This window comes from Carassius gibelio, chromosome B1 (genome assembly GCF_023724105.1).
Source record: "Carassius gibelio isolate Cgi1373 ecotype wild population from Czech Republic chromosome B1, carGib1.2-hapl.c, whole genome shotgun sequence".
Lineage (NCBI taxonomy): Eukaryota > Metazoa > Chordata > Actinopteri > Cypriniformes > Cyprinidae > Carassius > Carassius gibelio.
Window position 1 is genome coordinate 33725127 of NC_068396.1, and position 23698 is coordinate 33748824.

At 40.5% G+C, this 23698-nt stretch overlaps 3 protein-coding genes across 3 annotated transcripts in view; all 3 read right to left on the reverse strand.

Annotated features, from left to right (window-relative positions):
- The window catches only part of LOC127949471 (zinc finger protein 501), a 167043-nt gene that overhangs the window by 142253 nt on the left and 1092 nt on the right, over positions 1–23698 (reverse strand). The gene's annotated exons all lie outside the window — the stretch shown is intronic.
- The window catches only part of LOC127948394 (zinc finger protein 91-like), an 87993-nt gene that overhangs the window by 53363 nt on the left and 10932 nt on the right, over positions 1–23698 (reverse strand). The window lies entirely within an intron of this gene.
- Positions 122–23286, reverse strand: LOC127949495 (zinc finger protein 664). Its single transcript, XM_052546861.1, has 6 exons — positions 23163–23286; positions 22412–22579; positions 7354–7707; positions 6188–7114; positions 5221–5266; positions 122–5130 (listed from the first exon to the last, which is right to left on the reverse strand). Exons 3-6 carry the CDS (start codon positions 7523–7525, stop codon positions 5037–5039), a joined length of 1239 nt encoding a protein of 412 aa, XP_052402821.1. The 5' UTR covers positions 7526–7707; positions 22412–22579; positions 23163–23286; the 3' UTR covers positions 122–5036.

Genomic DNA, 23698 nt, shown 5'->3' on the forward strand with positions numbered 1-23698 from the left:
TGTTCATTTTTTTGTTATGTAATTAAAAAAAAGCAAACTTTCTTATATTCTAGATTCATTGCACACAAACTATGTGTTTATGTCAGCAGTGTCAGCAGATGGAAGCATAAAGTGCTACACAATCTCCTGGTAGATGGCTGCATTGACTTTGGACTGATAAAACACAATGGAGCAACACCAGCAGATGTCACAGCTACCCAAATCATCACTGACTTCTGAAACTTCATACTGGACTTTGGATTCTGTGCATCTCCAGTCTTTCTCCAGACCTTGATTTCCAAATGAAATGCTAAAGTTACTTTAATCTGAAAAGAGGACTGTTCTGTTTTTCTGGTGCAGGAGTGGCTTGATTCTAGGAATGTGACAGCTGTAGCCCTTTTCCTGAAGACATCTGAGTGTGGTGGCTCTTTATGCGCTGACTCCGGCTTCAGTCCACTCCTAGTGAAGCTCTCCCAAGTTCTTGAATTGGCTTTTCCTGACAACCTTCCCAAGGCTGTGTTCATCAATGTTGCTTGTTCACCTTATCTTACCACATCTTTTCCTTTCAGTCAACCTTCTATGAATATATTTTGATACAGTACTCAGTGAACAGCCAGTCCTTTCAGCAATGACCTTCTGTGACTTACCTCCTTGTGGAGGGTGTTGATTATCATCTTCTGGAAAACTGTCAAGTCAGTAAACATATACAAGTACTATAACAAGTTTCAATTAGCTTAAACGCAGAACACGTAGCAAGGGCTTTTAAATAATATACTAAATAAAAAGAAAACAGAATAGAAAAAGAATAGAGCAACTAGTGTTAGAGTTCTTTTTTATAATTGTATAATAAATTTAAAGAAAACAGAATACAAATAGATTAAAAATTAGATTGGTAGTTAAGATTTTTATTTTAAAGAATTGCATTAGAATAGTGAATGCTACATTTAGAGGGTCAAATAAAGATGGAAGAAATGTGTTTTAAGCTGATACTTGAAGATGGCTAAGGACATTCGGGTTTTTTTGGGATGGCACAATCAAGTGACGTTCACATGCAGAACGCAAGCTTCTAGTGGACACATAAGTCAGAAGTAATGAATTTAGGTAAAGGAGTGCAGAACCACTGGTGGTTTTGTAGGCAAACATCAATGGCTTGAATTGTATATGAGCAGCTATAGGTAGAGATGTGAGGTGTATTCTTTTCTTGAGGTGTAATCTTGCTGCCACGTTCTGGATTAATTTTTAAAGGTTTGATAGAACTGGCTGGAAAACCTGCCAAGAGAGCATTGCAATAGTCCAGCCTGGACAGAACAAGAGCTTGAACAAGGAGTTGTGCAGCATGTTCTGAAAGAAATGGCCTTATCTTCTTAATGTGACATAAAGCATATCTGCAGGTTTGGAGAAAGTTAGCTTATCATCAATCAGAACTCCAAGGCTTCTGGCTGTTTATAAATGATTTATGGGTGATGTGCCCAGCTTGATAGTGAAATTGTGATGAAATTATATGTTTGCTGGAACCACAATCAGTTCTGTCTTGGCAAGGTTGAGTTGAAGGTGATGGTCCATCATCCAGCAAGAAATGTCTGTTAGACAAGCTGAGATGCGAATAGCTACCGTCGGATCATCAGGATGGAATGAGAGGTAGAGTTGAGTGTCATCAGCATAGCAGTGGTATGAAAAGCCGAATGACAGAACCTAATGATGCCATGTAAACAGAGAAGAGAAGTGGTCCAAGAACTGAGCCTTGAGGCACCCCAGTAGTTAGATGTTGCAACTTGGACACCTCACAACTCCAAGATACTTTGAAGGAACTATCTGATAGGTAATACGATCACATTAAGTTTTTGTTCTCTCCAGACTGGACTATTGTAATGCTCCCCTAGCGGGCCTTCCTGCATGTACGATCAAGCCTTTCCAACTGATCCCGAATGCAGCAGCGAGGGTTGTCTTCAAGGAGCCAAAATCAGCTCACGTTACTCCTTTCTTCATCGGGTTACACTGGCTACCAGTAGCCGCTCGCATCAAATTCAAGGTACGCCTACAAGACGACCATTGGCACGGCACCAACATACCTAAACTCACTATTTCAATCTTATGTGCCCTCCAGAAGTTTGCGCTCTGCAAATGAACGACACCGTGTGGTACCATCCCAAAGAGGTTCAAAATCACTCTCACAATCTTCACTCATTTTAAAAAACACTCATGTTTTTCACCAGCACTTAACCAATTAATACTAACACTTACCTTTTCTTTTATTGTCTATCATATTCTTAAAAAACAAACAAAACAAAAAAACCTGACTACGTGTTCTGTAATAGACTAACTGAGACTTGTCGTGGCACTTGTATACTGTTGTTGTTCTCTTGTTGTCTGATAGCTTCTGTTGTTCTAATTTGTAAGTCGCTATTGATAAAAGCGTCTGCTAAATGATTAAACGTAATGTAAATGTAAGACTCAAACCACTGGAGTGCGGTTCCTGAGATGCGTTTTGCCAATAGATTTGACAGGAGGATCTGGCCGTTAACAATGTCTAAAGTAGTTAACAGATCAAGCAAGATAAGTGTTGAAGATTTGGATTCCGCTCTTGTCAGTATTAGGGCTTCAACAACTGAGAGCAAAGCATTCTCGTTTGAATGTCCACTTCAAAAGCCAGATTTGTTGCTATAAAGCAGTGGTCGCCAACCCGGTAGATCTTTATCACTGTCCCGGTAGCTCCCGAAAATAAAAACGTTTTCAGTTTTGCAAGCATCTGTATTTCTTAATCCAACTGCTTTATTTTCAATGAAGTGACCAATCAGATAAAAGAAGAGCACCCATAAATTAACTGTCGCAAACGTCAATATGGATCTCCATGGTGATAGCCCGTGCGAGGTAACATACTACAAACTAGAATGGCGGAGGCCCCATGAAAGAAGGCAAAAACATACAATTTTTATCCAGAATGGGAACAGGAATTTCTGTTTACCTTGGTAAAAGAGAAGTGTGTATGTATGTTGTGCCACCAAAAACAAGCATTATGTAAAAGAGGGAATCTCGAGCGGCATCACAATACTAACCACCCGAAATTTAAAGACCGCTACCCGCAAAAGAGGACGATTCGTGCACGGAAAGTTGACGAGCTGAGATCTGAGTTGAAGGCCCAGCAATCACTTTTTACAAAATCTGCTGATCAAAATAAGGCTGCTACTGAAGCATCGTTTCGTGTAAGTCACTTTCTGGCTAAAAACAAAAAGCCTTTTACGGATGGCGAATTATTCAAGGAAGCCATGGCCATTACTGCAGAGACTATTTTCAAGGATTTCAAAAACAAAGACGACATAAAAGCCTCACTCCGTGCTGTGCCTCTCAGCCCTGAATCAGTGGCAAGGAGGGTCGAATCACTGTCAGAGGACGTGGATCGACAGGTGTTAAAGGACTTGTCACTCTGTGAATATTTTTCACTGCAGTTCGACGAATCTCTGGATGCAGTGGACACAGCTCAGCTTGTTGTTTTTGTCAGAATGGCTTTCCAGGATTCTACAACAAAAGAGGACTTCCTCACTCTTTCGCACTTAAAGGAGAGAACGCGAGGTGAGGATATTTACACCGAGTTTAAAAAATATGTAAGCGAAAATGATATCCCCATTCATAAACTGGTAGCAATTACCACAGACGGAGCACCTGCGATGCGTGACGTGCGCCTTGGTTTTATAGCACTGTGCCGTAATGACCCTGATTTTCAAGAATTATCATTGTGTCATTCATCAGCAGGCCTTAGCAGGGAAAGTCATTGGTGGTCAAACTGATAAACACGATACGAGCAAAAGCACTTCAGCGTCGCTTATTCAAGGCGTTACTGGATGAGCTCGATGCCGCGTACAGAGGCCTACTACTTCATGGTGGTTGAGCCGTGGGAAAGTGCTCCAGTGGTTTGTTGACTTACTGCCTGAGATAAAGACATTTCTATCTGCAAGAAACGAGGAGCACAAGGAACTGTCAGATGATGCGTGGCTGTGTGACCTGGGGTTTCTGACAGACTTGACAGCAAAGCTGAATACACTCAATAACAAGCTCCAGAGAAAAGACCGACACCTGCCTCACATGATCAGTGCAGTGAATGCTTTTAAGTCTAAGCTTGATGTTTGGATCACACATCTTAAAAACGGGAGGCTAACACACTTTCCCAACCTGGAAAAAATGTCACAGAGCATTAAAGACAAGGGCGTTTTTCACCCTGAGAAATACTGTGCTCACCTGGACAAAGTTGCAACAGAGTTCAATATGCGTTTTGGTGAGTTAAATGAAATGGAATGCATTGCTGCATTTTGTCTCAAACCAATTCATGCTCATTGATATAGAACAGGTTGCAGCCAAAATCCAGCAAGTATTTTCTTTGTCAAGTGGAGTTGACATGGAGATGGTTGATTTGCAAAATGACATTGAGCTGAAAGCCAGATCAAGGGACAGTGACCTTTGGGGACTTGTCAACAGAGAAAAGTTTCCGCTCCTTACTGCATGTGCACTAAAAGTGAGTGCCTATTTTGGATCAACTTACCTCTGTGAAATGGCATTTTCACAGATGAAAATAATCAAATCAAAATACAGGAACCGTCTTACTGACAGACACCTCACAGACCTCAAACTGGCTGTCTCTAGCTATGAGCCAGAATTCAGAGGACTCACAGAGAGTATTCAGTCACAGCCATCACACTGACTTGAGTGAGTAACATTACTTCAGCAGTTTTGCCTTCTGGTGGCATTGAGAAAAGTGATGTTGCATATGATGGGACATAACTGCACTTAGCTTAATTGAGATTGTTGATAATTTTGTTTGCACCGTTCATTTATAAAATGTTAAGGGTAGGTAGTACCATCAGAAACTTCAGTGAATAAGCATTTTACTACTGACAATGGCATTTTTCTTGAGTTCAGTGCCACTTCATATGAACTGATTATATGATGGTTGCTTCCGAGTTAAGTAAAAAAAGAAAAAGAAAAGAACATCTAATGTATATTAAATTCAAATACTAAATAAAAGGCATCAAGTTGGAAGAACAATATGGGCTGTCTTTTTCTATCTATTATTCGATAGGTAGATCTTGCCGTTCATTAAGGCCGAGGTCAGGGATCTTCGGCTTGAAAAGGTTGGTGACCACTGCTATAAAGGAAGTTGTTCTGTGTGAGAAAGACAGAAACTTGGTTGGACACAGCTCGTTCAAGACCTTTACCATGATATTCTTATTTTTGGGGAAGCACCTGTATTACCTTGGAGACGTTATGGCAAAGTGAACAAACAATGGACTTCGACCTTCTAAATCAAATTAAAGGACAAAGAAAAAAACTGTAATTTTTAGCCATGATGTGGCAGCATTAAAAACTACTAAAATAAGCCATGACGTTTTTGTGTGGTCATAATTCCAAATATTCCATAAACATACACTTTAATGTTATCTGATCTTTAATTCTATTTGACATTACAGTTAAGTTCAAGTAGCTGCCATAAAACCAACAAACTTTTCCTCCCAGAGGATTTGTTTCTACAAAGTTAATATCTTACCTTACATGGCGGCATAAATGCTCTTGAAAAAAAGTGATGAAATTGATAGTTAAACAATGGCTCTTTCTTTATTGAAAGAAACCGGTCCAGCAATGAAAAAGCAGAGTGTATTTGCCAGACTCTCCTTCATGCATTTCACCACATAAAACATGCCTTATGAAATCTAGGCGATCATATTATTGTAGTATTTTATTTTGAGGATTTTTAATAGTTCTATCTGGTTTAACATAAAATCATAGCTCTATTCTGTCAAACATGACATTATATACAACACTTGGATCAATCTACAGCAGGGCTATTCAAATCTTGCCCTGGAGGGCCAATGCGGTGCAGAGTTTGGCACCAACCGTGGTCAAACACACCTAATCATGCTAAACAATATTTTGGGGATAATTAGAAAATCACAGGCAGATGGATTGGATTTCATTGGAGACAAACTCTCCACTGCATTCGCCCTCCAGGGCAAGATTTGAATAACCCTAATCTACAGAATGAAAAAAGTTCACTGCCCCCTACTGGCAGTAAGAACTCAATGAACACTTTCAGGACGAGCCAAACAAGATTTCTTTTCCAGATTGACTGATGAAAGTCACTCTGATGATTCTGGAGCAGTTTGTTCTTTAGCGTGTTTGTTCTGGTGGGTCTGAAAACTACCTAAATAAGCAAATCTCTCACCGCAGATGGAGCAGGAGTAAGGTTTCTCTCCTGTATGAACTCGCTGATGGACCTTTAGGATGTCTGATCGAGAAAACGTCTTTTCACACTGAAAGCATTTGAACGGTCTTTCTCCAGTATGAGTCCTCTTGTGCTTTTGTAAAATACTATTTTTTCTGAAACTCCTCCCACAGATGCTGCAGTGATATGGTTTTTCTCCAGTGTGGATTCTCTTATGAGAAAAAAAAGAACGTTGATCAGAATAGCTCTTCCCGCAGTAGGAGCACAGATATGGTTTCTCTCCGGTGTGAGTCCTCTCATGATTTTTCAGACAATAAATCAAACGGAATTGTTTGTCACAGTGTTTGCACTGAAACGGTTTCTCATCGGAGTGGATGGTCAGGTGTGACTTTAGAGAGCATGAGCTTTTAAAGGCTTTGCCACATTCACTGCACTGATACGGTCTCTCATTGGTGTGAACACGCACATGTTTCTTCAGATGAGATCCCTGGTTGAAGCTCTTCTCGCAGTGAGGACACTTGTATGGTCTTTCTCCCGTGTGGATTCGCTTATGAGAATCAAGACTTCCTTTGGTGCTGAAATACTTGTCACATTCGCTGCAGTGGAAAGACTTTTCACCGTGACTGTTCAAGTGAACTTTTAGTCTAGAATGAATGAAAAAAACCTTGCCGCACTGTTCACAGTGAAACTCCTTCTTCCCGCTGTGCTCTTTCCAATGAAGTCTCCTCTCTTCTGCGGTAGGAAAGCTGATTTTGCATCTCCTACAGGTGAAGTCTTTTCGTTCTGTGTGTTTTCTCTCATGTCTTACTAAATGACCCACTGAACTCAGTGTTTTTCCACAGGTGCTGCAGGAGAAACTCTTGACCGTCAGCTGCTCTTTTGATGTCAAATCTGTTTCTGCATCAGAAGATGAACAGCCTTTATCATCTGATATTAAACAAAAGAAAAAGTTATAATTTCAGGTGTTTTAAATATACTTGAAAAGAATTAGTGTGAAACACTTCAAGTTCATTCAATTCATGCACAGACGTATTGATAAAATTAGTTTCGAAATGCAACATTCACCACTCACTCACCATCAGCCGATATGAGCCTGTTTCCGCAGAGTCTCTGCTGACATTCAAGTGTCATGAAAATAACATAAGGTCATAAAAGGAGAAACAAACCTGGAGGAATGAAATCATCATCATCATCCTCCCCATTATTCTCCTCCTCCTCCTCCTCTTCCTCATCATTGTGTTGTTGTTTCTCTGCGGTGGTTTCTTCTCCTCTGCTCTCGATCAGGTTCCTGCAGTCCACCAGTTTGACGGAGCACATCTTCAGCGGCGTCTGCAGCATCTGCTGTTCTCCAGCGTTACAGTCAGAGGTTTGATCAGTGGATTCATGATCCTGAGCGTCAGTATAACAGAGTAAAGTGAGGCTGAGCTCTGAGTCCTGTGTGTCTCTGGATCTCTGACGCTCCAGACTGAATCCTGAGCTTCTGTCCCATCAGTCTCACGCACCCAAACCTGCTCCACATCCTGACAAACACAATCAGTAATATATCTAGTGAGAGTATGATTAACAATAAGACATTGATTCACACAACAATCAGTCCATATTAGCAGCTAAAGATGAAATGAAGATCTTTTCAAACCTCTCTGTTCAGTTTGTCTCCTCTTTCTCTCAGCTTTGCCTCCAGTGAAGCCACCTCTTTCTTCAGCTGACAGATTTCTGTGATGAAATCCTCAATATCCAGCATGGACAGATCAGTTCCTACTGATTTACAGCAGACCACATCCACCTGTGCTTTCATGCTCAACATCTGAACACAAACACTTCACCATTATTACAAGATGCATTTATAATGGACTAAATAAAAAAAAAGATCTGAGCAGAACAACACACAACTGAATAGCCAATAGAAAATTAACTTCTGGAGAATATTCAAGAACATTAATGTCAGATATAAATGTATTTGTTTAGAATGATTTGATTGGTTTCATTTTCAAGAAGGAATATCTCTTGTATATTATTAATATCTATCAATCACTTCAATTAAGCTGCATTTAGTAAACTAAATGCTATAACTTGATTGACTGTGATTTAATCGATTTTAGGCATCCTTTAAATGGGTCCAGCATACTACAATAGATAAATGGTTATATGCTGGACACTTTTATTTTAGGCTAAGCACAAATTTACCATTATTTTTCTGTAATTACAGTACGTAAAACAATGGTAAATTTGTGTTTAGCCTAATGTGGTTTTATTACAAATACCCAAGTTAAACTATGGCTACTTTAATAAAACCTATGGCTTAATTTAAACCAGATCTGAATAAAAACGCTTTTATTCAAGCTCATTGGCGTACTAAAAGTAACAAAACGTAAAGAGTCAAAACACGTACCGAGTCTGTAAGCCTCCAACCGTCTTTTCTTCTTCAGTGGTTTTACCGGTGGATTTACTGGACTAAGATGGTCACAGCGCCTCCTACAGTTCGAGAAGTGCTAATCTCTCTGAGTCAGAACGATATTCTGCACCTGATTTTCTCATTTAAATAAAATCCGCACGTTTAATTTCAGTGTACGTCATGCTTACAAAGCCCGATTCTCAAAGCCTGAAATACACGATTTTTTTAAACGTATATACTGATGTGTTTGTTTTCAATGGTCAAATAAACATTTAATTCATCCCAGTAATGACGCTCAATGGTAAACGTGACACACGGGACACTAAAATTACCATATGGACACTTCAGAGTCATTCTTTTGAATTGCTACATACTTGTTTGGTCAAGTTATTCACGAAGCATGAAATTCATATTTGAAAAAAGTAGGCAAAAAGTACCCGGGTTAAAGTCCACTCCATTCTGATGGGTATGGTGTTCCCATAGAGAGCAGATTTATAAATGGCTTTTAAGTAACACAACTTAACCAACTCTGGTAGGTTATGAGACCGTGACGCCATGGCAGAAATAGCGCTAATTTAATTCATATATCTTCATTCTTCTTATTATGGAACATACTGTTTTTGTTTTGGTTTATTTTTTAGTCGCTAAACTAATTCAAATTCAAATGTACATCCTACTCACAGTATGCGATTTCAGTGCACAGTTCGTCTCTGATGTTTGAAATATTAGCTTGACAAACTCTACTTGAAATGGACTTTGACTTTCTTATGCAAATTAAAGTAAAAACTTTAATATTAAACTGCTAAAAGAAGCCTTGACAGTTTTGTGTGGTCATAATTCCAAATATTATAAACATACAAATTAATTCTATCTGATCTATAATTCTATTTTACATTACAGTGAAGTTCAAGTAGCTGCCACAAAACCAACAAACTTTTCCTTTCAGAGGATTTGTTTCTGCCAACATTACACTACACATAAAAGCTCTTGAAGAACAGTGACGAAATGGATAGTTTATAAACAATGGCTCGTTCTTGATGAAAAGAAACCAGTCCAGCAATGAAAAAGCAGAGTGATTTGCTAGTGAAAGTGAAGTGACATTCAGCCAAGTATGGTGACCCTCAGAATTTGTGCTCTGCATTTAACCCATCCAAAGTGTGCGCGCATGCACAGGCATCATTTATGCTGCGGTGCCCGGGGAGCAGTTTGGGGTTCAGTGCCTTGCTCAAGAGCACCTCAGATGTGGTATTGCCGTCCCAAGACTCGAACCCACAACCTTAGGATTAGGAGTCCAACTCTCTATTCACTAGGCCAATGACTTTTCATTATGCATTTCACCACATAAAACATGCCTTATGAAACCTAGGCAATCATATTATTGTAGTATTTTATTTGGATGATTTTTAATAGTTCTGTCTGGTTTAAAATCATTGCTCTACTCAGTCAAACATGACATTATATACAGCACTTGGATCAGTCCACAACATGAAAAATTTCACTGCCACCTACTGGGAATAAGAACTCAATGAACACTTTCAGGACGAGCCAAACAAGTTCATCCCCAGATTGACTGATGAAAGTCACTCTGGTGATTCTGGAGCAGTTTGTTCTTTAGGGTGTTTGTTTTGGTGGGTCTGAAAACTACCTAAATAAGCTAATCTCTCGCCGCAGATGGAGCAGGAGTAAGGTTTCTCTCCTGTATGAACTCGCTGATGGACCTTAAGGACGTCTGATCGAGCAAACGTCTTTTCACACTGTGAGCATTTGAACGTTCTTTCTCCAGTATGAGTCCTCTTGTGGTTTCTAAATGTACTATGTTTACTGAAACTTTTTCCACAGATGCTGCAGTGATATGGTTTTTCTCCGGTGTGGACTCGCTTATGAAATATAAAATGAGATGGATTTGAAAAGCTCTTCCCGCAGTGGGCGCACAGATATGGTTTCTCTCCGGTGTGTGTCCTCTCATGAAGATTCAGAGCAGATCTTTGACGGAATCGTCTGTCGCAGTGTTTGCACTGATACGGTTTCTCATCAGAATGGATTCTCTGGTGTGACTTTAGAGAGCCTAAGTCTGTGAAGGCTTTCCCACATTCACTGCACTGATACGGTCTCTCATTAGTGTGCAAACGCACATGTTTCTTCAGATGAGATCCGTGATTGAATCTTTTCTCGCAGTGAGGACACTTGTAAGGTCTTTCTCCCGTGTGGATTCGCTTATGAGCATCAAGGTTTCCTTTGGTGCTGAAATACTTGTCACATTCACTGCATTGGAAAGACTTTTCACCGTGAGTCTTTAAGTGAACTTTTAAACTAGAATGAATTAAAAAAACCTTGCCGCACTGTTCACAGTGATACTCCTTCCCGCTGTGCTCTTTTGAATGAAGTCTCTTCTCTTCTGCGGTAGGAAAGCTGATTTTGCATCTCCTACAGCTAAAGCTTTTCTGTTCTGTGTGTGTTCTCTCGTGTCTCTTTAAATGGCCCTCTGAACTGAGTGTTTTTCCACAGGTGCTGCAGGAGAAACTCTTGACCGTCAGCTGCTCTTTTGATGTTAAGTCTGTCTCTCCATCAGAAGATGAACAGCCTTTATCATCTGAAATAAACAATGATTATAATAAATTCTGGGTTTTAAAACATATGAAGTATTTGTGTGAAAATATGCAAGTTAATTAAATAAACCCATGCACAGACACATTGAAAAATGAATTTGGAAATGCAACATCAGCCAACCATTTCATCATATTTTACAATGTCATTTTACAGTATAATACTGCACCCACAATGTTTTTCTTTTATTAGTATATATATCATAAAAAAAGTAAATTAAATTAGATTTCTGGTCAAAGTAGGCCACCTTACGAACAGGCACAGCAAATCTGTCTCTTAAAAAACACATTCTAGCTCACAAGAGAGGAAAAACATAATCCCAAATACCTCAGAAAATCTTTACTCAAACCTGATCAGATCACCAGAGACCATCAGCCAATATGAACCTGATCCTGAAGAGTCTGCTGACATTCAAGTGTTAGAGAAAACGAACCTGGAGGGATGAAATCTTCATCTTCTTCATCACCACTTTCGTCATCATCATCATCACTCTGATCATCATCCTCATCCTCATCCTCTTCCTCATCAGTGTGTTGTTGTTGTTGTTTCTCTGCGGTGGTTTCTTCTCCTCTGCTCTCGATCAGGTTCCTGCAGTCCACCAGTTTGACGGAGCACATCTTCAGCGGCGTCTGCAGCATCTGCTGTTCTCCAGCGTTACAGTCAGAGGTTTGATCAGTGGATTCATGATCCTGAGCGTCAGTATAACAGAGTAAAGTGAGGCTGAGCTCTGAGTCCTGTGTGTCTCTGGATCTCTGATCTCTGACGCTCCAGACTGAATCCTGAGCTTCTGTCCCATCAGTCTCACGCACCCAAACCTGCTCCACATCCTGACAAACACAATCAGCTTATCAATACAGAATCATATATCCGTTGATTCTGACAGTCACGGATCAACTTTGAAATGTTAAGGTATAGTTCACCCTAAAATGAAAATGCTGCCATTAATTACACCCCCCTTCATGTCATTTCAAACCTGTAAGCCCTCTGTTCATCTTCATAACAGACACAAGAGCTGATGATTCAGAGCAACTGAACATCCTCAACAATCTCCCCATGATGCTTCTACTCATAACTCTGTGGTTTGCAAATTTCAGAAATCGTCCTATCTTTCCTTGACCCAGTTTGAAGTCGTCCACTGAAAAGTGTTCACTGCACAACCTCATTTGCTTGATGTTTCGAAGCAGTGAATCAATATCCCGCTCAACAGCCATAGCTTCAGTCGCTCTGAATCATTTACTTGCTCTAAATCGTGTATATACGGAGTCTGAAAGGTAAGCCTTTCAGCTGTCAGCATTAGTGATGTACTTTTACAAACTCTCACTGATTTCTCACAAATCAGGTATCCAGGAAATGCACACTTTAGCACCATTTGAAAGGCTACCATTTGGTTTCTCCCAAGGTTTTTTTCTCCATTCTGTCACCGATGGAGTTTCGGTTCCTTGCCACTGTTGCCTCTGGCTTGCTTAGTTGGGGTCACTTCATCTACAGCGATATCGTTGACTTGATTGCAAATAAATGCACAGACACTATTTAACTGAACAGAGATAACATCACTGAATTCAATGATGAACTGCCTTTAACTATCATTTTGCATTATTGACATGTCATGTTTTCCTAATGAATGTTGTTCAGTTGCTTTGATGCAATGTATTTTGTTTAAAGCACTATATAAATAAAGGTGACTTGACTTGACTACACCAAGATGTAAAGCACAATGAATGCACATGTAGCAATGTAAAAACCTTATAGTCACAGGAAGGAGGAGGTGGGAACCGGTGGACATTTAAATAAAACTTTAATGACAAAATAAAATCCAGGCCTGGTCCTCTATCGTCCTTCACTGTCGTAACTCCTCCTTTATCTTTCCAGATCTGTTCTATGGTACTCGAGACCGGTGAGTGGCGCAGGTGTCGCTCATTTCCAGGGATGGACTGGCCATCTGGAGCACCGGGACTTTTCCCAGTGGGCTGCTGCCCAATGTGGGCCAGCCCACCCTGTACACAAATGTACATATATATATATACATATATATATATATATATATATATATATATACAGATCGCGTGGCCGACAAGGAGTGTAATGTTTGATTGAGTGTTTTGTTCTCCCTGCTTGTTTAGTTTGGACTACTCTTGAAACATGCCCCCTTTCACGACTTGTAATTTACAGAGAGAGACAGATTTATCCGGTACAGCGAATTTCTCTGAGCAGCAGGACACTGTATACGTTCACTTAAAACATAACCGACTGTGTTTACTAGAATACTTGCAGAGACAATTTTTTGAGATAATTTGTGTTGTGTTCATTCAGAAGTTACAATACAAGAATGATGAATTCATTTCTGTGTACGTGCATTGTCTGAAATGCTTTGAACGAGTGAGCGCAAGCTCCGAACGCGTGTGAATGGTTTAAATCTCTTGAATCGGCAAGATTTAGAAACAAGTGCAAATGATCAACTACGATCCGTTTCACCCCTTCAAGCATGTGAACAACGCGAATCAAGTTAGGAATTTTACATCATGATAGCCCGTCGGGCAGGGCGGTGATATATTTTGGAGCCTGACTGAAAACACAATAACCCCGGGACGTCATAGAGCCCTGCACTTCAGATCTATCCAGTTTGTGAGCTATTGGTTTCCAAACTGGATGGCCCTTGGTGGACGGGATGGCACGACACTCCTCCCTGCATGGTGGATGGCGACGGCTCCTCTGATTTTGGGCAGCCGCCAGGAGTCCCCTGTTCCCTGCTCCTCATCATCATGGTGGATGGCAGCAGGCTCCGGCCCCAGGCAAACGGTGGCGGCGACTCCGCTCCTTCACGGATGGCAGTCATCCCTCCCCATCTCGGGCGGCCGGCAGAGAGCTTGTCCATCCCCCCGGCAACTCACACAAGTCCAACAAACTGCACCCTCATGCTCGATGGCACCGCGGATTCACCACAGCAGCGAGGGATCTTCGGCAGGATGTCCCTCCTTTCTCCTGGGTTTCGGAACAAAGTGCAACAATATTGAAACGTTCGTATTCACGGGAAGGAGGAGGCTGGAACCAGTGGATATTTAAATGAAACTTTAATAATTAAATTAACAAAACAGTGTGACAGCCCCTCACAGACGACTGCTGGACGCAAACAAATCACAAAATATAACCCAGGCATGGTCCTCTCTCATCCTTCACTGTCGTAACTCCTCCTTTATCCTTCCAAAGAAAGCTCCTGCGTGGGACTTGAGACCGGTGAGTGGTGCAGCTGTCGCACATTTCCAATCACTCCATCGGCCTTGCTCAGTTCCCACGGCTCTCAGCCCCACCACCACTCGTCACAGCACAATTCAATAGCTTGCATACGTCATGTGTCTTCCTCATCTTGTATACAAGGCGTAGTGCAAAAGCAGCATCAAACATGCATCATGGGTACACTAAGAAAACTCTGTAAAATTTACCAGGTTCCCAGAATTTTTGCATAAAATATGGTAGCAACATTTAACATTTTAACTTACGGTAGAAGAAACAGTCGAGCAACAGTGAAGGACAGAAGCTTGTGAGTGTTTAGTGTCGTTTTCTCATTAGACTACGGTGTGATCGTCATTGCTAGGAAAGTTTTTGGTTTAAATTGTGTGTGTCTTACCCTGGTAAATACGTGCTGAAAGTGGCGCTTGGTTTTGCGTTTGGGACTGCCCAGTTTCGATCTGCTAAATACTGAGGCGTTGCCAGCTGACTTCAATCACAGGTAATCAGGCAAATACAAAAGCTGCAGGTTTCACCGCGGCAGCGGCAGCCCTCGTGTGAATCCTCCTCGTGTGAAGACGGACAAGTGTAAAGACACCAACTGGGCACTTGAGTATTGCTTTTCTCTTTCTTTACTTTTTGTATAGCTTGTTCTCAAATATGTCTTACACTTGTAGTCACTATGTGCTTTCAGATCTCTACTATCACTACTAACACTCGGAGAGCACGCTATGTACGTCACAGGAAGGCCTGTCTGACAAACCTACGCCATGTCCCTCTGACCTCTACTACTACGCTCTCTATTCCAGTTGGTCTCTGGAACTGCCAGTCTGCAGTTAACAAAGCAGACTTCATTTCTTCTATTGCTACTCATTCCGGTCTCAACCTCATGGCACTGACTGAGACTTGGATCAAACCTGAAGATACTGCCACCCCTGCAGCACTTTCCACTAATTTTACTTGTTCCCACACTCCTCGAACCACTGGGAGGGGTGGAGGTACAGGTCTCCTTATATCCAAAGAATGGAAATTTGATCTTCAGCCATCACCTACAGGTACTGATTCATTTGAATCACATGCCATTACTGTAACCCACCCTGTTAAAATCCACTTTGTGGTCATTTATCATCCCCCAGGTCAACTGGGAAACTTCTTGGAGGAGTTGGATGTGCTGCTATCAAACTTTCCTGAAGATGATACTCCTCTGGTACTGCTTGGTGACTTCAACATCCACCTAGATAAACCCCAGGCTGCTGACTTCAAAACTCTGCTCACCTCATTTGATCTCAAGCTAGTGTATACTACAGTGACTCACAAATCAGGCAACCAACTGGACCTCATCTACATGCGCTGTTGCTCTGTGGACACCTCTTCAGTTGCTCTACTGCACACCTCTGACCACTTTCTTATTACTGCTAACCTAGCACTTACTCCTGAAGTGGCACACACTCCAACACAGGTCACCTTTCGACGGAACCTATGCTCACTCTCTCCATCTCGCCTATCTGCTGTGGTTTCATCCTCACTTCCTCCACTCTCTCAGTTTTCTGCTCTAGACACGAACAGTGCTACGGACACTCTTTGCTCCACTTTAACATCTTGCTTGGATAACTTTTGCCCACTGTTGTTTAGACCAGCACGCACTGCCCCATTTGCCCCCTGGCTGTCCGAGGTTCTCCGTGAACATCGCTCTAAACTCAGGGCTGCAGAGAGGCAGAAATCAAAAAACTCTACTGACCTCAGTGTGTATCAATCTCTCCTCTCTTCCTTCTCTACAAATGTCTTCACGGCTAAAACATCCTACTACCACAACAAAATTAACAGCTGCGGTGATGCTAGGACACTCTTCAAGACTTTCTCTTCTCTTCTTAATCCGCCGCCTCCGCCTCCTTCATCGACTCCTAGCGGACGACTTTGCAGCTTTCTTCACAAATAAGACAAGATCCATCAGTGACCAATTCACCAAACCGCAGACTGAGGACAACTTCACAATGAACGACACACACACCTTTATCCTCCTTCTCCCCACTCTCAGAGATGGACGTCTCCAAAATTCTCCTGTCCAATCATCCTACTACTTGTCCACTTGATCCGATCCCCACTCACCTCCTTCAAGCGATCTCTTCTTCAGTCATACCTTCGCTTACTCACATTATCCGCTCCTCTCTTGACTCTGGAACATTTCCCTTAGCATTCAAGCAGGCTCGGGTAAGCCCACTGCTCAAGAAACCATCACTAAATCCAGCGCTTCTTGAAAACTACAGACCGGTATCCCTTCTTCCATTCATTGCAAAGACACTTGATCGAGCTGTGTTCAACCAGCTTTCTATGTTCCTTGTACAGAACAACCTCATGGACAGCAACCAATCTGGCTTCAAAAGTGGCCACTCAACTGAGACTGCTCTGCTCTCGGTTACTGAAGCCCTGCGACTAGCAAGAGCAGCTTCAAAATCCTCGGTACTCATCTTACTGGACCTTTCTGCTGCTTTTGACACTGTTAATCACCAGATTCTCCTGTCCACCCTCAGAAAGATGGGCATCTCTGGAACTGCTCTCCTGTGGGTTAAGTCCTACCTCTCTGACAGATCCTTCAGTGTGTCTTGGAGGGGTGATGTTTCAAAGTCACACCACCTTGCTACTAGGGTTCCTCAAGGCTCAGTACTTGGACCACTTCTCTTCTCCATCTACATGACATCTTTAGGATCTGTCATTTAGAAGCATGGCTTTTCTTATCACTGCTACGCTGATGACACCCAACTCTACTTCTCATTCCAGCCAGATGACCCAACGGTAGCTGCTCGCATTTCAGCCTGTCTGAGTGACATTTCTAGCTGGATGAATGACCATCACCTTCAGCTTAACCTTACGAAGACTGAACTCCTTGTGATTCCAGCTAACCCATTGCTTCATCACAACTTCTCTATACTGCTGGGCTCGTCAACCATAACTCCTTCGAGGACAGCCAGAAACCTAGGAGTTGTGATGGATCATCAGTTAAGCTTCACAGACCACATTGCTACAACAACCCGGTCCTGCTGGTTTGCCTTATACAACATAAGGAAGATTAGACCCTTCCTGTTAGAGCAAGCAACCCAACTTCTTGTCCAAGCTCTTGTTCTCTCCAGACTGGACTATTGTAATGCTCTTCTGTTGGGCCTTCCTGCATGTACTGTCAAGCCTCTGCAAATGATCCAGAATTCAGCAGCGAGGGTTGTCTTCAATGAGCCAAAAAAAGCTCACGTTACTCCTCTCCTCATCAGGTTACACTGGCTACCAATAGCCACTCGCATCAAATTCAAGGTACTGATGCTTGCCTACAGGATGACCACTGGCACGGCACCAACTTACCTAAACTCACTGGTTAAATCTTATGTGCCCTCCAGAAGTTTGCGCTCTGCAAATGAACGACGCCTTGTGGTGCCATCCCAAAGAAGTTCAAAATCACTCTCACGGACCTTTTCCTGGACTGTGCCCAGCTAGTGGAATGACCTCCCAATCTCAATTCGTACAGCTGAGTCTTTACTCATTTTCAAGAAACATCTAAACACTCATCTTTTTCGCCTGCACTTAATAATAATAATATATAATATAAATATATATATATATATATATATATATATATATATATATATATATATATATAAGGGGTGTAACGATACGCGTATTCGTATTGAACCGTTCGGTACGACGCTTTCGGTTCGGTACGCGGTACGCATTATGTATACCGAACGGTTCGTTGGAGTAATTAATTATATTTGGAAAAAAAAAAAAAAAAAGAGAGAGAAAGAAATATAATGATATGCGTTCAACAAGGTAGCCCAATAACCCAAACAACGTAACAGGCAACGCCCCTGACACTCCCGAAGAAGAAAAAAACACCATCTTATATGTTTATGTTAGGCTAATCAGCAGGCGCTCGCTCACTCAGTACACGCTGAAGGCTCGTTGCAAAATAGCCAATGCGTTTAACAGACTAGAAATGAGAAGATCCTCCAATAACCAACAGGTCTGGTGTTTGGGTGCACTTTGGATTCCCTTTAAGCTATAATGGTGATGGCAAGAGAGTGGTGGATAAAAAAACAACGGTATGTCGCATCTGCAACATGACAGGGTACACCAGCGGGATTACAAAAAAAAAAAAAAAAAAAAAACCAGCGGGAATATCTGGGATATATGCGTCAGTACTATCTGGGAAAAGACGAAAAAAAGGAGAAACATGCACGCAGCAAACTATCCCTGCAGCATTTAGACACTATAGCTTACAGGGAATCCAACCCAAACACCAGACCTGTTGGTTATTTTAGGATCTTATATTTCTGGTCTGTTAAATGCATTAGACATTTTGCAACGAGCCTTCAGCGCGTGCTGAGTGAGCGAGCGCCTTAGGGGCCGTTCACATATCGTGCCTAAAAACGCATGGAAAACGCTAAGCGCGTCTTTCTCCTGAGGCGTCTGTCTTTGCTAAGCAACAATGACGTGCTCTCTCCATGAGACGCGGAAATTTCAGCGAAGGATAAATGGATTTGCAGCTCTAAAAATCGCTTGCAGTAGCTCTGCTACTGAATTTATTTCAAAATTGCAATCCATATACAACTATGATCAGCTGTTCCTTCATCTTGGCTGAGCTCTCAACGTTGTTACGGGAAAGGATGAAGCTGATTGGTTGGTTCTTGTCACATGACCCGCGGTGCGCTTGCGGCATTCTGAAAAGTTGAGATGTTTTTACATTTTGCTGTATCTAAAACGTATCGAACCGAACCGAACCGTGACATCAGTGTATCGTATCGAACCGAACCGTGAATTTTGTGAACCGTTACACCCCTAATATATATATATATATATATATATATATATATATATATATATATATATATATATATATATATATATATATATATATACCTGGCTATGCGTTCTATACTAGACTAACTGAGACTTTTCATGGCACTTGTATACTGTTGTTGTTCTCTTGTTGACCTGACTGCTTCTATTGTTCTCATTTGTAAGTCGCTTTGGATAAAAGCGTCTGCTAAATGATTAAATGTAAAATGTAAATGTAACTTAAATTTACAATGAAATACCATCATTTAATTTACCGATATAATATTGATACACCATCCTATTGAAGAACTAAAATCTGTTTTGTACCTTCGTAATACACTGAAATTTAGTAAAAGCAGGTGGTGATGAGTCATGTGATGAACCAAAGCCCATCACAAGCAGCTTTTAAATAATAAAATATATAGAAGTTGCAGTGTAACTCACACTAACACATGAAACTTAAATAATACATAAATAAATATTAGTGCTGTCAAAATTAGCGCGTTAACGCATTCGATTAATTTGAAATATTTAACGCGTTAAAAAAAAATAACGTAATTAACGTGGTTGCAGTTTTTTTTTATTTCCAGTTGTGGCCTATGTGTGTTCAACGTGCAAAGAAATATGGTTAAGACCAAGGAAGGACTTTTAGACGGAAAGTTTCAGTATAAAACTCTGCCGGATTACTCTTCAGTCTGCCACAAGAAACATTACTCTTCATTTAGTCTGCCACAAGAAACAGCAACATTAAAATCATGAACTCAAATGTCATTGTTTAAAAAAAACAAAAAAAAACAATGACTGTAACAGTGCGTAAATCAGACCTTTCTGTAACGCTAACGTTAATAAGCTTAAACGAAAATAACGAAATAATTGTGTAGTGGAGTATTTTTTGTACACAGTGCCGTGAACTGTCAATCACCCCTGTACGCGTGCATCACTGTCCTCCTCGCAGCTGCAGCAACTTGCGCTCTCTCTCTTCATCAAGCTTTAAAACAAAAAGGGGACAAAAAGATCATATTGTCTTTGTGCATAGGCTATAGATTAATTAGATAAATGAATATCTAAATTTGTGCCTTGCCGTCTACGGTATTTTTTTAGAACTTAGAAAAAAGATGCTGCAGCCAATGAACAGCCAGCGGGGGCTGCAGGACGACTCAACCTCCGCAGACAGTTTTTAATGTTTATCAGACAATAAATACTCAAGATTTTGCTTTAGTATAACTCACAACGAGTTTCACACACCTTCTCCGGCCACGTTGAGTTGTTGACACTTAACAGTGGGAAAAGCGACACATGCGCTATTCACTTGTATAACTTAAGGGTGAATGGGTAATGTAGTTTCTCTGGGTGGGATGAATTAGGAAGCTTGCATTGTGAAGGGCGCTCTGAAAATCGGCAGTGCAGGTAAAAGATTAAAACCTCTATTAAAACAGATGTCCAAATGAGCGTACCGGTACGCTAAAAGCACGTTCTGGGCGCACGGAGAGGTGGCAGTACGCTCAAGAACTATATCTGGAAGTGGCGGTACTGAGTACCTGTGCAGTACTGGCCCACTTAAAGCACTGGCAATGACTATACTTTGGAATTTTTTTGCAGTCCACTTAGAATTCAACATGGAAATCATTTTTGTTTTTTATTGGCATTGATTGTTTTGAAATTCAAATGGTACTTACATGCCTGTGTTTTTATTTCTGTAATAAATATGGCTTTCAAGCCAACAGTTAATTTGGAGGATATTGATGGTTTATTGCAGGTATGTTGTTTACATGAGAAAATCTGTGTTACAAGTTAAACAAAAATTCCAATAAACGATCATATTTTGAATTTAAATAGTTTCTTTGTCTTGAGTTTACATTAATTATTTACATTTTACATTTACATATCCAAAAAGTTTCAGTCTTTTAATTGCGATTAATCACGATTAATTTAAAAAAATTGTGCGATTAATTAGTTACTTTTTTTTAATCGATTGACAGCACTAATAAATATACATAAACAAACATTTAACTACATTAGGTGTAATATACAAATCTAATGTACAAAACAATAAGTACAGAAATACTTATTTCAACAAAAAAACAAAATTTTAAAATGTAATGCAGGAATTAATTTTACTTCCAAAAAGGGTATACTACCATAAAATTACGTGTAATGTCCAATACAGTTTTTCACTGTATATTGTAGGGGAACTAATCGTTAACCATTTAACAGGATTTTACTGTAGCATTTTTACAGCATTTTAACATGGACATGTCAAAGACTGACACAAAAGAGGAGACACTGCTGGATAAAATAATTATTTTTGCGGAGTGTCTATTTACACGAAGTGCAAATTGGCCATCTGGTTGGCAGAGGCTATTTACACTAAATATACCCAGTTTATTTCATTGTGTGATTGGGCTAATCAACACTACAAAAGGCAATAATTTAACTACAACTCCAGAGATGTCGAAGGTAAAGCGCGTGCAGTGGTCATTTTTGAAGTCTGAATTCACCTTTTGCAAAATGTTTTGTCCCTCCTTTTTTAGATCTCATATCACATCGGAAAAGCATTTGTTTTCAATAGAAATGAAGGAAATTAACATTTCCATTGTGATTTTAGACATATAGCTGATGCTTTTATCCAAAGCAACTTACAAATAAGGACGATGAAAGGAATCAAAACTAACCAAAAGGGCAATGATTTTGCTATAACAAGTCTCAATTAGTTTAACACAGTAGTGAAGTGAAGTGACATACAGCCAAGAATGGTGACCCATACTCAGAATTCGTGCTCTGGTTTTAACCCATCCAAAGTGCACACACACAGCAGTGAACACACACACACACACACACACTGTGAACACACACCCGGAGCAGTGGGCAGCCATTTATGCTGCGACACCTGGGGAGCAGTTGGGGGTTCGGTGCCTTGCTCAAGGGCACCTAAGTCATGGTATTGAAGGTGGAGAGAGAACTGTACATGCACTCCCCCCACCTACAATCCCTGCCGGCCCGAGACTCGAACTCACAACCCTTCGATTGAGAGTCCAACTCGCTTTATCGTGGAATTACACGAAGGTGAATGATTCATGAAATAACTTTCAGTTATTTTCAGTATCCCTTTAATAGAAGCTATACAATTTTTACTGGACAAGCTTAAAGTGACTGAGCTGAAGGATGACATGAAGAGCTGTTCAAACCTCTCTGTTCAGTTTGTCTCCTCTTTCTCTCAGCTTTGCCTCCAGTGAAGCCACCTCTTTCTTCAGCTGACAGATTTCTGTGATGAAATCCTCAATATCCAGCATGGACAGATCAGTTCCTACTGATTTACAGCAGACCACATCCACCTGCGCTTTCATGCTCAACAACTGAACACAAACACTTCATGATTATTACAAGATGCATTTATAATGGACTAAATCAAACAAAAGATCTGAGCAGAACAACACACAACTGAATAGCCAATAGAAAATTAACTTCTGGAGAAAATTCAAGAACATTACTCTCAGATATAAATGTATTTGTTTAGAATTATTTGATTGGTTTCATTTTCAAGAAGGAATATCTCTTATATATTATTAATATCTATCAATCACTTCAATTAAGCTGCATTTAATAAACTAAATGCTGTAACATAAATATGACTGTGATTTAATCGATTTTAGGCATCCTTTAAATGGGTCCAGCATACTACAATAGATAAATAGTTATATGCTGGACACTTTTATTTTAGGCTAAGCACAAATTTACCATTATTTTGCTGTAATTACAGTATATAAAACAATGGTAAATTTGTGTTTAGCCTAATGTGGTTTTATTACAAATACCCAAGTTAAACTATGGCTACTTTAATAAAACCTATGGCTTAATTTAAACCAGATCTTAATAAAAAAAACGCTTCATTTATTCAATCTCATTTGCGTACTAAAGGTAACAAAACATAAAGCGTACCGAGTCTGTAAGCCTCCAACCGTCTTTTCTTCTTCAGTGGTTTTACCGGTGGATTTACTGGACTAAGATGGTCACAGCGCCTCCTACAGTTCGAGAAGTGCTAATCTCTCTGAGTCAGAACGATATTCTGCACCTGATTTTCTCATTTAAATAAAAACCGCACGTTTAATTTCAGTGTACAGCGTCATGCTTCTCAAATGGATTCTCAAAGCCCGAAATACACGATTTTGTTTTTGAAACGTATATACTGATGTGTTTAATTGTTTTCTATGGTCAAATAAACATTTAATTCATCCCAGTAATGACGCTCAATGGTAAACGTGACACACGGGACACTAAAATTACCATATGGACACTTCAGAGTCATTCTTTTGAATTGCTACATACTTGTTTGGTCAAGTTATTCACGTGGTATACAATGAGGAAGCATGAAATTCATATTTGAAAAAAGTAGGCAAAAAGTACCCGGGTTAAGGTCCGCTCCATTCTGATGGGTATGGTGTTCCCATAGAGAGCAGATTTATAAATGGCTTTTA

Bases quoted from the DNA above. Each gene is read 5' to 3' on its own strand.
- LOC127949495 (XM_052546861.1), bottom strand. From the start codon at position 7,525: ATGCTGCAGACGCCGCTGAAGATGTGCTCCGTCAAACTGGTGGACTGC. The intron at 7,115-7,353 runs GTTTGTTTCTCC...GTTTAATATCAG, and splicing joins TGATGATTTCATTCCTCCAG to ATGATAAAGGCTGTTCATCT. The intron at 5,131-5,220 runs GTAATACAGGTG...TTTCTCACACAG, and splicing joins TTTGCCATAACGTCTCCAAG to AACAACTTCCTTTATAGCAG.